General features: G+C 42.4%; 3 protein-coding genes across 3 annotated transcripts; 2 read left to right on the top strand and 1 right to left on the bottom strand.

The window, feature by feature from the left end:
• Positions 1-116: 116 nt before the first annotated feature.
• Positions 117-4836, top strand: gja9a (gap junction protein alpha 9a). Its single transcript, XM_058053730.1, has one exon. It carries the CDS (start codon positions 2002-2004, stop codon positions 3349-3351), a length of 1350 nt encoding a protein of 449 aa, XP_057909713.1. The 5' UTR covers positions 117-2001; the 3' UTR covers positions 3352-4836.
• mycbp (MYC binding protein) lies at positions 4070-6100 on the bottom strand. The gene is made up of 5 exons (XM_058053732.1): positions 5938-6100; positions 5472-5544; positions 5084-5132; positions 4816-4945; positions 4070-4573 (listed from the first exon to the last, which is right to left on the bottom strand). Exons 1-5 carry the CDS (start codon positions 5950-5952, stop codon positions 4529-4531), a joined length of 312 nt encoding a protein of 103 aa, XP_057909715.1. The 5' UTR covers positions 5953-6100; the 3' UTR covers positions 4070-4528.
• A 918-nt stretch (positions 6101-7018) lies between these two features.
• On the top strand, positions 7019-14692 carry rragca (Ras-related GTP binding Ca). Its single transcript, XM_058054007.1, has 7 exons — positions 7019-7413; positions 8286-8489; positions 8649-8848; positions 9755-9869; positions 9937-10079; positions 10139-10287; positions 13803-14692. The coding sequence occupies exons 1-7, from the start codon at positions 7225-7227 to the stop codon at positions 13955-13957; spliced, it is 1155 nt and encodes a 384-aa protein (XP_057909990.1). The 5' UTR covers positions 7019-7224; the 3' UTR covers positions 13958-14692.
• Positions 14693-15728: the final 1036 nt, after the last annotated feature.

Genomic DNA, 15728 nt, shown 5'->3' with positions numbered 1-15728 from the left:
TTACTATGTACTGCATCAATATCTAACTCTTGTTTGCTGTATATCCTCATTGTAGCCAGGAGCCATCAACTCGACTGCAGTCAGTATGGGGGCAATTATGAGAGGTAAGGCGTTTATTTAACAGCTATATCTTATCTTATCTTCTTCTCAGTAGGGAAGCCGAGTCTTCCCGGTCCCCAGCCACCTCCTCCAGCTCCACCAGGAGGACACAAACGTTCCCAGGCCAGCTGTGAGACATAATCCCTCCAGCGTGTCCTAGGTCTGCCCCCGAGATTTTCCCGGCTGGGCTTGCCCGGAACACCTCACCAGGGAGGCATCCGGACTAGATGCCCGAGCCACCTCAACTGGCTCCTCTTGATGTGAAGGAGAAGCTCCTCCTCACCCAATCTCTTAGGTGAGTCCAGCTACCCTACGGCGGGAACTCATTTCAGTCGCATGTATCCGCGATCTTGTTCTTTCGGTCATGACCCAAAGCTCATGACCGTAGGTGAGGGTGGGAACATAGATCAAGGCCGCCCCTCTGTGACATCACAAAGGGGCAGTTTTCCCACGCCTTTTGAAACCGAGCGTTTTGAGCCATCCAAAACTTCTTTCAGGGCTCACTCCCCATTGCGCAAACCTCATTATCTGAAACTTTGAATACAACATTCTAACTACATTTATAGGTCAGAAAAGTGGGGAAAAAAGCACAATACGTCCCCTTTAATATATATTTTTGTACGATTTGTTGAAAAATGACTTTTATGTGATTGGTTTATTTACTTGTTTGCACTGGACAATTAATTGAAGTATGGTGTCTAATAGAGCGGAGGCCACTATTTAAGGGAACAATAATACTTAAATTATAATTATACGTTTAAATGGGATCCCGTCACGAGTTCATGACATCGTCTTTACCTCCAGTGGGGTGTGAAATCAGACATACTGTAATTACACATAGATTTTTTTAGCTATGGATTGAACAGGCCTGTATTGACGAGCGGGCTGCAGCATCTGCCCCCCCAACCCCCTCTCACCCCGTGTCCAGCCCCCTGTACATATATAACACAGTGCTGTGCAAACAATCATGTTTGTGTACATATAGGAAATGTACACACACAAACATATGTATGTGTTGCGTCACCATGTGGAAAAATGACTTGATAGATTTTGAAAACCTAAATAGAGCTGATGTGCGGTGATTGAGGTCAATATGTGGTGTTATGACCTAAATGCATGTATCATGCTTATTGACATGCACGGCCATTGCTCATTGTGGAAGTTGGCACTCTTCCCTCAAACACTTGGCAGAGTGTGGAGGTGGAAGGTCACTTGGAGTTTACAGGAAGGGATGCTAACTTTTTGGGTGAGCACACCAGGGGTCATATGACCCGAGGAGATTCAAGCCACCATCGGCAGTCTGGCCATGCTGCTGCAAGGTAAGCACAAACCTAAATGCAAATGTCCACTTTTAGCAACAACTGTTTTTTTATGACTGCTACTTTGAACCAAAAAATGCATTATATATGTTAAAAGAACCCTTAATTAATGTAATGTTTCCTATACTGTTAAGACTAAAGCCAAAGTGGTGGTTTTAAGATTTTTGTGTAAATTTAGCAAAGAAAAATGCTACTGATAACCAAAAATGTACATATTTTCAAATAATTTTACGGTAGCAGCTTGTACCGTATCCAGTCAAATCCTGTCAAAACATCCTGTCAAATTATATACATTTTAAACAATTCATTAAAATATATATTTTTAAATCAAATCCTGTCAAAACATCCTGTCAAATTATGTAATTTTTTAACAATTCATTAAAATATATATTTTCAAATCTAATAAATGTTAAAATGAAAAAATACTAGTCTTTAAATAAAAGTGTTAAAATTAACAATTACATTGAGCGTCCTAAATAGGCTTTGGTTTAAGTCAAAAGTTTTCTTGATCTAGATTAATTTAATTGACCAGGGACATAATTAGTCAAACTGTAGTTATTGATCTCAACATGAAAGGTAGTAGATGTCCCACATGTGTTACTGCTCTGTGTGCTTTTCCAGTCACAATGGTAGAGTGAAGATGGGTGACTGGAAGTTCCTCGGAGGCATTTTGGAGGAGGTGCACATCCACTCCACCATGGTGGGGAAGATCTGGCTCACCCTGCTTTTTGTCTTCCGCATGCTGGTTCTTGGCGTGGCGGCCGAGGATGTGTGGAACGATGAGCAGGCCGACTTTGTGTGCAACACGGAACAGCCGGGCTGCAGGAACGCCTGCTACGACTTGGCCTTCCCCATCTCGCTCATTCGCTATTGGGTGCTGCAGGTCATTTTCGTGTCCTCACCTTCGCTGGTCTACATGGGCCACGCCCTCTACAGGTTGCGGGTCCTGGAGAAAGTCCGGCGGAGGAGGAAGGCTGTGCTGAGGAAGGAGCTGGAGGAGGTGGACGCAGAGTGGGTGGAATCCAGGAAGAGGATCGAGCGGGAGATGAAGCAGCTGGAGCAAGGGAAGCCCGACAAAGCTCCTCTCAGGGGGTCTCTGCTGTGCACCTACGTGGCTCACGTGGTCACCCGCTCTGTGGTGGAGGTGGTCTTCATGCTGGGCCAGTACCTTCTGTACGGCTTCCGCTTGCACCCCTTGTTCAAATGCCAGCGTTTCCCTTGCCCCAACACTGTGGACTGCTACGTGTCCAGACCCACAGAGAAGAGCGTCTTCATGGTCTTCATGCAGTGCATCTCCGCCATGTCTCTGTTCCTCAACATCTTGGAAGTCCTCTACCTGGCCTACAAGAGGATTAAAAGGGACATCCTGGACTTTTATCCTCATATGTGGGATGAAAGGGACGACTTGGAGTTTTGCAGAAGCAAAAAAACATCAGTGGTGCAAATAGGTCACAGAAAAGCCACGTTAGTTTCTGCACCGGGGGATTTTATCTCCATGGAGACCAAGCGGGGAAGCTGCTTCTACCCCACACAACCTTCTGCAGGTTGTCAGGCAGCAAGCAAGCAAGTTGAGTCCACCATGGCTCCAGCTGATGTGCATAAGGACGTAGTAAAGAGTCAGGACAAGGAGACCAGCAGTGGAAGAAGTAGCCCACAGAAGCAGTCTTTATCTTATACCTTTCAGACAGCAAGGAGGACAAAGGGGCCCCACGATCTCTCCCCCAGGTGCTCCACCGTGCTGGAGGGCAGGAGCTCAGACACGGACTCATGCGGATGTGAGGAAATCACCCCGTCGAGGCTTCAAAGCTGGCAGTCCAGCTCAGGCTTAGCGGAGGAGTCCAAACGCAACCCGAGAGCAGCTACCTCCACCGACCGCAGGGCATCGGAAGCGAGCATGGTGAGTAGCAGACAAGCGAGGGACCTTCAAATCTGACTTATAGTGGAACCCATTACCTCCACTGGGATGGTTTTTATACAGGATTTTGCAAAAATAGGACATGCAGATGCAGAAATATACCTCTGCCAAGGCCAACATGTTAATGTACATAAAAGGTTTTTATTTTAAACATAAAATTTTTTAAGTTCTTTTCCACTAAATGTGGTCCTAGGAGCATCAGTTAGGAAGTCATGAAATCCTTATAATCCCTATTTGTTTATTGCTAATTGTCTCATTGTGACAAAATAAAATCCAACACGTGGGTCAAAAATACAGTGCCGACCTCCTACAATTTATTGCTAATTCATCTGCTTTGTGTATTGATTTCACAAAAATAAGACGAGGCAAGGGTCAATAAAGAAAATAAGGCTCAGACCACCACCAATGCCAAATATATTATATTATATTATATATGCATATATTATACTCCCCTACATGCACCACTGGCCAGCCATTTCCCCAATATAGCAATGCTGACCTCCACCAAGGCCAACCTTAAAAGCGGAAAACAATTATTTGAGCATGGGATTACACTTCCTGTGAAACCCCGTGGAGTGGTGGAATTGAGTGAGGGAATTAGTCATTGTCAAGTCTTTTTTTGTGCCAATTCCAACGATCACTTCATTAAAAAAATGTCTTTAGCCTGCCTCAGGAGTGCTCTGTGAATGCTCTTTTTGGTGTGTATTTAAGAATGACTTTCAATGAAGAGTACACATTTGGGTAGATATGTGCAAGATGTGTTTTAATCAAAGATCTAGTCACAACAAGTGAAATGTAAAGAAACTGGAGCTCCAGTAAGTGAATCGTCTTCAGGTTCAGTTCTAATTCTAAATATGGGACTGTGGACTCAGTCACAAGATACAAATAGTCTGAAGTGGGGTTACTTCCTGAGCTTGTCAAAGTAAATGCTACCAGAATGTTCTGCAAGCGTTACAATAATGTGTGAATTAAAATGGTGACAATCCAATGATAACATCTAAATCTGCATTTGCGTGATTTCTGAGTATCGGCATTACAAAGACAGTTTAGATCATTTTCTCCTCTTTTCACCCTTATGTGATGCGTAAAATTGAACAAATATTTACTGCATATATGTACAAAATAAATTAAATACCGGAGACAAGTAGTGACAATGTAAAGTATTCCAAGTGGTATCCTGAAGTTCTGCTGGAGTCTATTCAGTAGCAGGTGCTTCTTCAGGAGGCTCGTGGCTCTGCAGCTAGTAAGAGAAGACAGTTCAAGTGTCAACAGTGCTGCCCGGGGACTTTTTGAATAAAATTGGCTCTCAACGTATTGTAAAAATGATGTATATTGGCAGATATTACACTATTTTGCTATGTCAGCTGTAACACAAAGCTAAGATGTGGATGTTTTGTTGAGATAGCTTAGCATATAGGGACCTATACTATATATCAACAAGTGCAACTATGTCATTAGAAACATACAATCCCACAAACTAACCCTGGCTTTGAGTTCTTGGTTCTCCTCCTCCAGTCGCGCACACTTCTGCCTCAGTTCAATCACTTCCTGCTGCAACGCCTCGGTGTCGGCAGCGGTGAGGCCTGGAGTCCCGAGGTTCTGCTTAACGAATCTGGGCGGGGGCTATGAAGGAATCTACGATACATAGTACAATTGCAAAAATATTTTTAGCGCCACAGTTCCACACAGAATCCAATGAGCTACTATATTATCATAGTTTTTCCTTCAGAAAAAATGTAAGGAAGGATACTCCAAGGCATTGGTGGGCTTCTCTGGTTGTTCATACAAAGCCACTAGAACTGAAACAGACACATACACACAAGTTCAACTGGATTCACTCAACTACAGAATGTAACAGGCATATGTCCATTAGTCTATGTAGACTACAATTGCACTTGGAAATAAATTTAAAAACATTTAAAGTCACATTATTATTTCTGTTAACTGACCATCCATTGGAAGTTTGTACTGGAAATACATCTAACATTCTACAGGGTTTAATCCTTTGAAGTAGTATGACATTTATATAGCTTTAGTCACCTGTTGCTAGGCAATAGAGCCTAATAAAACAATGTAACAAAATACACACAAACACATAACCTTCAGTTAAGAGTCCCAATTAAAAGAAAATGGCATACCACTGGTGAGACTATCAACAACACCAGCTTTCTCCAAGTATCTGCGAAATTGCTCCCTCTTGTGGTCTGGAGCCTGTTGAAGGGGAACCCACATTAATAAAGAGACTACCAGAACGTGTCCATTATTTATTTGCATCTAACTGGCAAAAAGTCACGTCAGTGAGCACATGACGGTTTGTTGACATGTAATTGTAAATGAAAGTTAAAATTTGGAATAACACTTTTTTCACAAAACTGCCTCTTTGTAAAATTGAACATTAAATAAACATCTTTTTAGGAGTCTTCCATTAAAGTAAGTCAATAATTTTGACTAACTTTTATATTTAATCAAATTGAAGCTGCGAACAAGCGATGCAACAGGTGATTCGACTGGCGCTAATTACTCTTAATAATGAATGAATGAATAATTATCTTGCAGTTGCTAAATAAAACACGTTGGCGTTAACTTTTAAATGCAAAAAATTACCTTGTAATGTGCCATGCTGGTACACGTTGTCGAACTATAATTTAACACCGTGGTGTTTGTTGTTTGATTCTCCTGCTTGGTAACTACGGCGATAGAGAAGGGAACGTCAGTGAATATCAACTTCCGGCGCAGAGCGGAAATGTACCTTTCAATGAAAGCGTTTGTTTCGGCGTTTTGTTAAGTGTTGTCAGTATTGTCAATGAGTTAAATTCCTGGTGACGTGGAATACTTTGCAGCGTAAACGCTCTGATAAATTTGTAATTATTATTTTTGTAAGCGAGTTACGTGGGGACAAACGTAACAACCTGACGTTTTATTGTATTGAGGCTGTGCGTGTTAACTTCCGGTTATTCTTCGTAATTTTAAATAGGAATACGACGTCTGATTATTTCTGATTCTGATTATTGTGTACTGAAGGAAGTAATAAATAGAGAAAACGACACTGCATTGTTCAGGCCTTGATTGTGAGTTTTGCAATGGCGATGTCCTTAAAAAGTGGCGTCCGTTCGCCGTGTTCAGAGACTCAACTTCCGGTTATTATATGTCATTACAAAAGCCGAAATAAACAAACAAAAAACATCAGGAATGCAAATTTTGTTAAATGTAAAACGTTCTGAAACAGTGAAATAAATACATAAACACTCCAGTGATGACTTCCACGTGTTGGAAAAAGGTTACAAATTAGCGACTTTGCATGTATGCCAGAAAAACACATTAAATGGCTGGACAAGGACTGAAGTTCCACTGTTTTTGTTGACATTGAATGCCTCACATTTGCCGAAAGCGGATCATTGTCGCCACCTGCTGTTACTTCAAAACACTTGCACTTTGAAATTACATGTAGTTTTGGACGATGTGTGTAAAATGTGCTTTGAAAGCGAATTAAACAAGATTGTGCTGAAGATTTATTTTTGTGACTGTCACAAACTAGTCAGGTGACAGTTATGTGTCTCAGTCAAGTGACACAGGTTTTAGCCAATCATTTTTCAAGTCGGAGCCTAGTCAGCCAATCGGGGAAGAGGGTGTGATGGCTTGTATTTTTTTATTTTTTTTTTTAAACAAGAGAGAGGAAATCCTTAAGGAAACGTGTGGGATCAGCCACTCTGTGTTCTCATGTCTTACCAAGCATTAGTGGCTGGTTAGTTTTTCTTTTTTGGGGGTGCTGAACTTGAGGGGTGCATCCCACGACTACAGTTTAAAGGCGTGGTGGTGGCCGACAAGTGAAGGTTGGAGTGTTGGTGGGGGGGAGGCAACGAGAGGGCAGAGGCGACCGTCACTTGGCCAAAAATGTCGATTCAGTACGAGGTGGAGCAGCTGGCGGGCAGCTACGGAGTGGCGGACTCGTTCCCTAAAGACTTCGGCTATGGAGAAGAGGAGGAGGAGGCGGACATCGAGGACAGCCAGGCGCCGTCCGATAGCAAACCGAGGATTCTGCTCATGGGACTCAGGAGAAGTGGCAAGTCATCCATACAGAAGGTAAGCCATAGCAGCTAGCTATGAGGTTAGCATCTTGCTAGTCATAATAGCTAACAACTGTAAGCACCAGCAACTGGTAACAGTAATTGCTATTAGTTAGCATTTACACCCTCTGTTAGCCCCCGTGCTTGCTTGCTAGTTAGCTGGCTAGCTCGCACCGGATGTGAAGCGATAAATTATTAACAGCCAGAGCTTCGCACTGTGCAATTCTCGGATTATGTACACTTAACGTCATGTGACTTAAAAGGCTGACTATAAAATTTGTCAATAATGCCCTCAAAACTGCAAGTGAGTGAATTGCAATCACATGACAGCAAGCCAGCCACACCTTCCCCTTCTCGTAAGTCTTAACATCAACACTCAATCAACTGTGCACTTTAAACATGGCTGAAGTTAACTTAATCGGTGCATTTTTATCAAATTGCTGTCTTCTGGCACCTCCAATGATTAATTATGGGCATGGCGTCTATTTGAGCGAGCTAATTGGTATGTAATTAGTGGCAAAAACATCTGTGGCTGGAGGCAAGGTTCAGATATTTTAATAATTTTATGTTAGTAGCAGAATGTGAAGTGCCTCTGCTGTTTGTGTGCAACTCATACATGTTACACTTAGCAGTAGTTTTTTCTCCTTACCACTATTATTAGAACAACAGAGTGTGCAATGTACTGATTAATAAATGAGCATAAGGTTAAAAAGAGCTACCTTTCGGTTCCCACTTTCACATGCACATCATATGGTTAAAAATGAATTTGAGTACCACAAATAACAGCCTCTCTCCACTTATCACCTGCTTCCAATGACTGTGCCGACTTCTTTGGGTAAATAAACACCACTGCTATGATTACAGCATTTACCGCTTGACTTATTCCAGGTGGTTTTCCACAAGATGTCCCCTAACGAGACCTTGTTCCTGGAGAGTACCAACAAGATATACAAGGACGACATATCCAGCAGCTCCTTCGTCAACTTCCAGATCTGGGACTTTCCCGGTCAGGTAGACTTTATCGACCCAACCTTTGACTACGAGATGATCTTCAGAGGAACCGGAGCCTTGATATTTGTCATTGATGCTCAGGTATTCATGAACACACACGGTACACTCACTTTTTCCTCATCACTGTAATAAATAATCCTTTAAAGCGCATTACCGCCCCCTACTGGGCTGGAATGGAACCCCTGACCACAGCGGTCGAGTTTACATTTCCAACTGCAATGTGTTTGTCTTCACTTTCAGGATGACTATGTGGAGGCTCTCGGGCGGCTTCACCTCACTGTGTCGCGGGCCTACCGGGTCAACCCAGAGATCAACTTTGAGGTGTTCATCCACAAAGTGGACGGCCTCTCGGACGACCACAAGATCGAGACCCAGCGGGACATTCATCAGAGGGCCAACGACGACCTGGCGGACGCTAGCTTGGAGAAGCTTCATCTCAGGTGCAGTCCAACACGGACGTTATTCCAATTTACAGTACATTTTAGTCTTGGCTGTCGTCCATCGAGTCCATCACAGACATTGTGGAAAGTCGAATGCCTCAGTGATGGTACAATTTGGAATTTAACCAAAGGTTTTAGGAAAAATATGCCTGTAAATATGCTAGACAAAGTCACTTCAATGTTTAATTGTTTTACTATTAACAGTGATTAGCTTCCTTTTACACTTTTGTGACGATTAAGAGCATCATGCATGAGCTGTGTTTGCATCACATTACACCATCATTATTTGTCTATATCACCATGTATGTACTAAGGTTAGGGATATGGAACAAAAATTTCGCCGGTTTCCTACTTTAGTCTTGTGCACTTCACAGCATCTTTTACTTCACAACTGTTATTATATATTTCTATATTAGATTAGATTATATATATTAAACCAGTAAAATTTGATGGACATTTTCTTCTATTTCTGGCATGAGAATTACAAACAGTACAGAAAAAAATATGGCATCATTTGTAGTCGGGGGCTAAAATTCATCAGCACAATACTTGAAGTATTGCTGCAAGATTCCTTGTGTACCTTCTAATGAAGACTGGTGCTTGAAAGTGTGACTGCCCCATGCTATCCTAACCTTTGATACATTCATCAAATGTTATATAAATTATGCAGTGATCCAAAAAAGAAGGTACATTACCTGGAATATTTAAGTCTGAAAACCACCAGATTCCATTCAAGTGATTACATTGTTTGTCCAGCACCTCATCGCAACCAGAGTCAGCATCAGACCTGCCAACGTCCTTTCCTCACATGATCTTGTGACCGTCCGCTTATCTTACGAAGCTTTTTCAGGAAGTGAGAGGTGTGATCTGCTTGCTGACTTCATTGTTTTTCTGCTCACTATTTAGCTTCTACTTGACAAGCATTTATGACCACTCCATCTTCGAAGCCTTCAGCAAGGTGGTGCAGAAGCTCATCCCCCAGCTGCCCACTCTGGAGAACCTGCTAAACATCTTCATTTCTGTAAGGAAGCACTCCGGTGGTTTCCTCTTGTTCCTTCCTTCGCTCACAGTCATACATCCTCCTCCAGAATTCAGGGATCGAGAAGGCCTTCCTGTTCGACGTGGTGAGTAAGATCTACATCGCCACAGACAGCTCTCCCGTGGACATGCAGTCCTACGAGCTGTGCTGTGACATGATCGACGTGGTCATCGACGTCTCCTGCATCTACGGGTGAGTGAGTGCCTTGCATTAAAAAAAATCAAATAACTAATTCGCCGATTGGGGTCTAGTCTGAAGGAGGACGGCAGCGGCAGCGCCTACGACAAGGAGTCTATGGCCATCATCAAGCTCAACAACACCACCGTGCTCTACCTGAAGGAGGTCACCAAGTTCCTGGCACTCGTCTGCATACTGAGAGAGGAAAGCTTTGAACGCAAAGGTAAAAGAGCTGAAAGCTTCCTGAGTTTGGGTACAGTTTTTGAAGAGATGGTTTCCTTTACAATATCATGAAACAAAGTTTTGCTTCCAATATTATACCTGTGCTTCTATTAACTCATTCAAACCCTTTTTAGATGGTTTTAATTGATCTTTCGGGGTACACAGGATATTGGCTAAACATGGAACATACCAAAAGAAAGATTACACTCCCGTCAAGGTTTTTGCCTTTTTACGTTCTTTAGTAATCAGCAGAACACACTGTAGGTACGTTTTAGAAAAATATCAGCTCCCGACTAGAAAAGAGAGCGAATCGGCTTCTTGCAAAAATATTAATTTCCAGCATAATTTTCACACAATTTTTTTTGCTTTTGTGACGGATCCAATATCTAAACAACTGTACCACAACATAAACAACACAGAAAAGTGTGGTTTTTAACATCAAAATAACAATTTATTTACAAATTTAACACCATGAAGTATTTACAATGTTCACATTTGGAACTGAAATGTGTGCATGTGTGTGTGTGTGTATACGTTAAAATTTCCCTACAATATGTAACCTTCCGTACGCTACACTCCTTCACGTTCCTCCACATCCTCCTGGCTGTCATGTATGTTTTTTTCCATTCAAATTCACATGCCAAGCTCTTATCAAGTGCACTTCTGCCACATTGTGGCCATCTTTGTGACAGACTTTCTACTGCCGATACTGATCCCGATAATCCATGAGTGAAATCGGCCGATAACCATACTGATTGCATACATGCAGTCTAGATGGACTACTGGCTACATTAGGGGTCACCAAGGTCTTTCTTGTGCAAGCTACTTTTACATTTATATTCATCGCTCATTTTAAGCCTAACAAAGCTCATATGCTAGTTTTACCAGAACATAAACAAAATGCTAGTATGCACAACTCGCCTTTTGTATTTCACAATGCGCTTATTTCTAGTCTTCTCGCATTATTAACAGAAATACCTGAATGAAGCAGGTTTGCCCCCTCTGCTGGACCCCTCCAGCCGAATACGCTGCCTTCTGAAGTGCAGATGCAGCCGACTCCCTCTTCTGTGCCCAGAGAGGAGATACAATATCAGTGTGATATCTGTCTGCACAACGTTTCAAACGCTCACTTATCACGCGTCACACTCGTTTTGCATCACACATGATCCGGAGTCCGACGCAGCCCCGCATACAACGAAAGTTCCTGCTGCACTAAAAGTGCTACATAGTGTTTGCTTGCTCCCAAATCCATACTGAGGTGGTACTCATGGTAATCATGAGCCTTCGGCCTCAAATATCGCACCAATCGAAAGCTTTTTAAAGCGCCAACCCAGTGAGACATTTTTGAGGCACGGCAGACATGCTTGTTTGTAATGATCGCCGTTTGATTGGCGTTTTAAAGCAAGTATCAGCCGATGTCGGTACCGTCCTTTTTAGCTTATATCGGCCGATACCGATTGGTGGTAGATTGATCGAAGCACCCCTAATAAATACGTCTTTGGGATCATACAGTGGGGCAAAAAAGTATTTAGTCAGCCACCAATTGTGCAAGTTCTCCCACTTAAAAAGATGAGAGAGGCCTGTAATTTTCATCATAGGTACGCTTCAACTATGAGAGACAAAATGAGAAAAAAAAATCCAGATAATCATATTGTTTGATTTTTAAAGAATTTATTTGCAAATCATGGTGGAAAATAAGTATTTGGTCAAAAACAAAAGTTCATCTCAATACTTTGTGATATACCCTTTGTTGGCAATGACAGAGATCAAACGTTTTCTGTAACTCTTCACAAGATTTTCACACACTGTTGTAGGTATTTTGGCCCATTCCTCCATGCAGATCGCCTCTAGAGCAGTGATGTTTAGGGGCTGTCGCTGGGCAACACGGATTTTCAACTCCCTCCAAAGATTTTCTATGGGGTTGAGATCTGGAGACTGGCTAGGCCACTCCAGGACCTTGAAATGCTTCTTATGAAGCCACTCCTTCGTTGCCCGGGCGGTGTGTTTGGGATCGTTGTCATGCTGAAAGACCCAGCCACGTTTCATCTTCAGTGCCCTTGCTGATGGAAGAAGGTTTTCATTCAGAATCTCACGATACATGGCCCCATTCATTCTCCCATTTACACGGATCAGTTGTCCTGGTCCCTTTGCAGAAAAACAGCCCCAGAGCATGATGTTTCCACCCCCATGCTTCACAGTAGGTGTGGTGTTGTTTGGATGCAACTCAGCATTCTTTCTCCTCCAAACACGACGAGTTGAGTTGATACCAAAAAGTTCTATTTTGGTTTCATCTGACCATATTACATTCTCCCAATCCTCTTCTGGATCATCCAAATGCTCTCTAGCAAACTTCAGACGGGCTTGGACATGTACTGGCTTCAGCAGGGGGACACGTCTGGCACTGCAGGATTTGAGTCCCTGGCGGCGGAGTGTGTTACTTATGGTAGCCTTCGTTAATATGGTCCCAGCTCTCTGCAGGTCTTTCACTAGGTCCCCCCGTGTGGTTCTGGGATTTTTGCTCACCGTTCTTGTTATCATTTTGACCCCACGGGGTGAGATCTTGCGTGGAGCCCCAGATCGAGGGAGATTATCGGTGGTCTTGTAGGTCTTCCATTTTCTCACAATTGCTCCCACAGTTGATTTCTTCACACCAAGCTGCTTAACTATTGCAGATTCAGTCTTCCCAGCCTGGTGCAGGTCTACAATTTTGTTTCTGATGTCCTTTGACAGCTCTTTGGTCTTGGCCATAGTGGAGTTTGGAGTGTGACTGTCTGAGGTTGTGGACAGGTGTCTTTTATACTGATAACCAGTTCAAACAGGTGCCATCAATACAGGTAACGAGTGGAGGACAGAGGAGCTTCTTAAAGAAGAACTTACAGGTCTGTGAGAGCCACAAATCTTGCTTGTTTGTAGGTGACCAAATACTTATTTTCCACCATGATTTGCAAATAAATTCTTTAAAAATCAAACAATGTGATTATCTGGATTTTTTTTTCTCATTTTGTCTCTCATAGTTGAAGCGTACCTATGATGAAAATTACAGGCCTCTCTCATCTTTTTAAGTGGGAGAACTTGCACAATTGGTGGCTGACTAAATACTTTTTTGCCCCACTGTACGTTTGGGTTCACAAGAACACATAAATACGCATTTGCTATTGAATGAGTTAGTTGCCGGGTGCGTCTTTCAAATATAGAACAAATTAATACCTGGCCCCTGAGCCGCGTTTTGGACACACCTGCTATAATGGTACTCTGAAGTTGACAGCAAGTTACTCGCAGCCTTTTTATAATGAATTGGCAACACATTTGCATTTTCCTGTTCTTTGCATGTTTGTACAATTGAGTAATATCAACAGTGCATTTTTTAAACATCCATACCTGTGCAAAAGTGACTAACTGTGGAATGACCTTGCATATGGCTATAATTCGGCTCTGAAAACGGGGATAAGCCGGTACTACTAAAAGCCCGATAGCAAAGACTGTGCAGCTGGTCACCAGTTATCCTCTCCTCTTCAGGCTTAATAGACTACAACTTCCACTGTTTCCGGAAAGCCATCCATGAAGTATTTGAGGTGGGAATTTCCACGCAACGCCTAGGCGGGACGCAGCCTCTGAGCTCGCCGTGCAAGAAGACCGTCGCGCTGAACGGCACGCCACGCAACACTATATAGGCTCTGAACACACAAAAAAAAACAAAAGCAAAAAGGGCCAAGAAGGAAGGACGGAAGGAAGGTTAAGGAAGGACCAGGGGGAGACTATCACAGTCTTTAACCTCCCAACATCAACAAAGTGGCCGAAGGAAGGAAGGAGCCACTGGAAGGTCAGGCCAGGACCATAACTGCAACCTGGACCTAAGAAGGACTCTTTCTTTGGATGTCTGGTAGCGTATCGAAAGACAATTGGCTCCAGGTCCAATGGAGGGACCAACGGTCACCGCAAGTGATGCACCCACCCAGACCACTTGTTCAAAAGAGAAGGATGGGCACTGTGGAAGATGGCCTTACAGAGCCTGTCTCCGGCAACAAGCTCGCTCTCAGCACCTCTTGACACCTCGCCCCCAATGCTGCCCGGTTGTCACCCGTGGTGGTTTCACTCATCTCAAGGGAAGCACTCGAAAGGGATCGTGTGTGTGTTTGAATGCAAAGGTGTGTGTGTGCGTGTGTGTTTGAATGTGTGTGTTGCGCTGGCGTTTGAAAGAAGGTTTACAGAGACTTATGTCCCTCTTCTCAATAAAACTAATTAAGAATCAATACTCTTGATTTATTTTCTTCTGTGAATATGTTGCTTGTCGAGTTTCTTTTACAATCCACTCTAGTCACCTCCTGACTCACCACAACTGTGATGAACGATAGAATGAACATGCTGTGTGAAAATAAAACATCTCAATGTGCTGTTTGGTGTTTACTTATTGCATTGGTAGCGTCGCTATTACAGTAGAGCCGTCTGACTTATTGATCATATTGATGAAAACATCAATATGATGTAGCAGTCGTTTCTTACGGGACACTATCAATACAAACTTGAGGTGTCAAATATTGATTTTATACCTCTCACCACCTATGAAAGCATGTTTTATTTGAGATTTTATTTTGTTAAAATATTCTAACTGACACCATATACAGATCTGGTCAAAATCTTAAGACCAGTTGAAAATTGCTAGAATATGTATTTTGCACATTTGGACTTTTAATGAGGTTTTAAATGGAATGGAATGGCGTTTATTCCATTCCATTTAAAACGTCATTAAAAGTCCAAATGTGCAAATTACATATATAGCTACAATATGCACTAGCAAGAAGGGAAAACATTTGGAACTTGTATTTTTTATATAACAAATGTTTTTCTACCTGAACAAAAGTTAAGACCTGCGCTGAGCCGGAGGATCCGATTGGCTGTCAGTCAATCCACAGGGTGGTCCTCGACCCAAATGAAGGACCTTATTGGGAAATGGTTTAAAAAACAAGAAATAAATTCAAAGACCTCATCTCCTTCAACGCTACAAAACTGCCCATTTAGACTTTGCCAGGGAGTATCAAACATGGGACATTGAAAGGTGGAAAAAAGTTTAATTCTCTGGTGAGAAACAAATTATTTGTTTTTAATAAGTTGCTTTTTGTCACACTCCCCCTTTCTTGCTTTTGCATATTGTAGCTCTACTAGTGCAAAATGTAAATTCAATCTGTTTTTCAACTGGTCTTAAGATTTTCATCAATGGCAGGCTTTCAGTCCTGCCAACATGTACACATTTATAGTACTCAACATGCAATTCTTGAATACTCTTGTATTTGCTCCATTTTATTGTATTTTCCTGGTTTCCATTCCAGGTTCACTTTGTACAGTACAGATAAATGAATAGTTATCACTTTCTTGAGTATTTCAAATTGGATGGCGTGAAAAAAAAATTCTGTCCTTTAGGGGGAGCATGACAACATAACTGAGAAG

This window comes from Doryrhamphus excisus, chromosome 17, assembly GCF_030265055.1.
Source record: "Doryrhamphus excisus isolate RoL2022-K1 chromosome 17, RoL_Dexc_1.0, whole genome shotgun sequence".
NCBI lineage: Eukaryota > Metazoa > Chordata > Actinopteri > Syngnathiformes > Syngnathidae > Doryrhamphus > Doryrhamphus excisus.
Note: the sequence above shows the minus strand (reverse complement) of the source record. Positions and strands in the feature narration are given on the sequence as shown.

What these genes read in the sequence shown, in the direction of transcription:
- mycbp (XM_058053732.1), bottom strand. An exon ending in AAGCCCACCAATGCCTTGGA is followed by an intron (nt 4,946 to 5,083) that starts GTATCCTTCCTT and finishes GCCCCCGCCCAG; the next exon opens with ATTCGTTAAGCAGAACCTCG. An exon ending in ACCAAGAACTCAAAGCCAGG is followed by an intron (nt 4,574 to 4,815) that starts GTTAGTTTGTGG and finishes TTCTCTTACTAG; the next exon opens with CTGCAGAGCCACGAGCCTCC.
- rragca (XM_058054007.1), top strand. Translation starts at nt 7,225, where the DNA reads ATGTCGATTCAGTACGAGGTGGAGCAGCTGGCGGGCAGCTACGGAGTG. An exon ending in TTGGAGAAGCTTCATCTCAG is followed by an intron (nt 8,849 to 9,754) that starts GTGCAGTCCAAC and finishes CTCACTATTTAG; the next exon opens with CTTCTACTTGACAAGCATTT. An exon ending in GGAAAGCTTTGAACGCAAAG is followed by an intron (nt 10,288 to 13,802) that starts GTAAAAGAGCTG and finishes TCTCCTCTTCAG; the next exon opens with GCTTAATAGACTACAACTTC.
- gja9a (XM_058053730.1), top strand. Translation starts at nt 2,002, where the DNA reads ATGTCCCACATGTGTTACTGCTCTGTGTGCTTTTCCAGTCACAATGGT.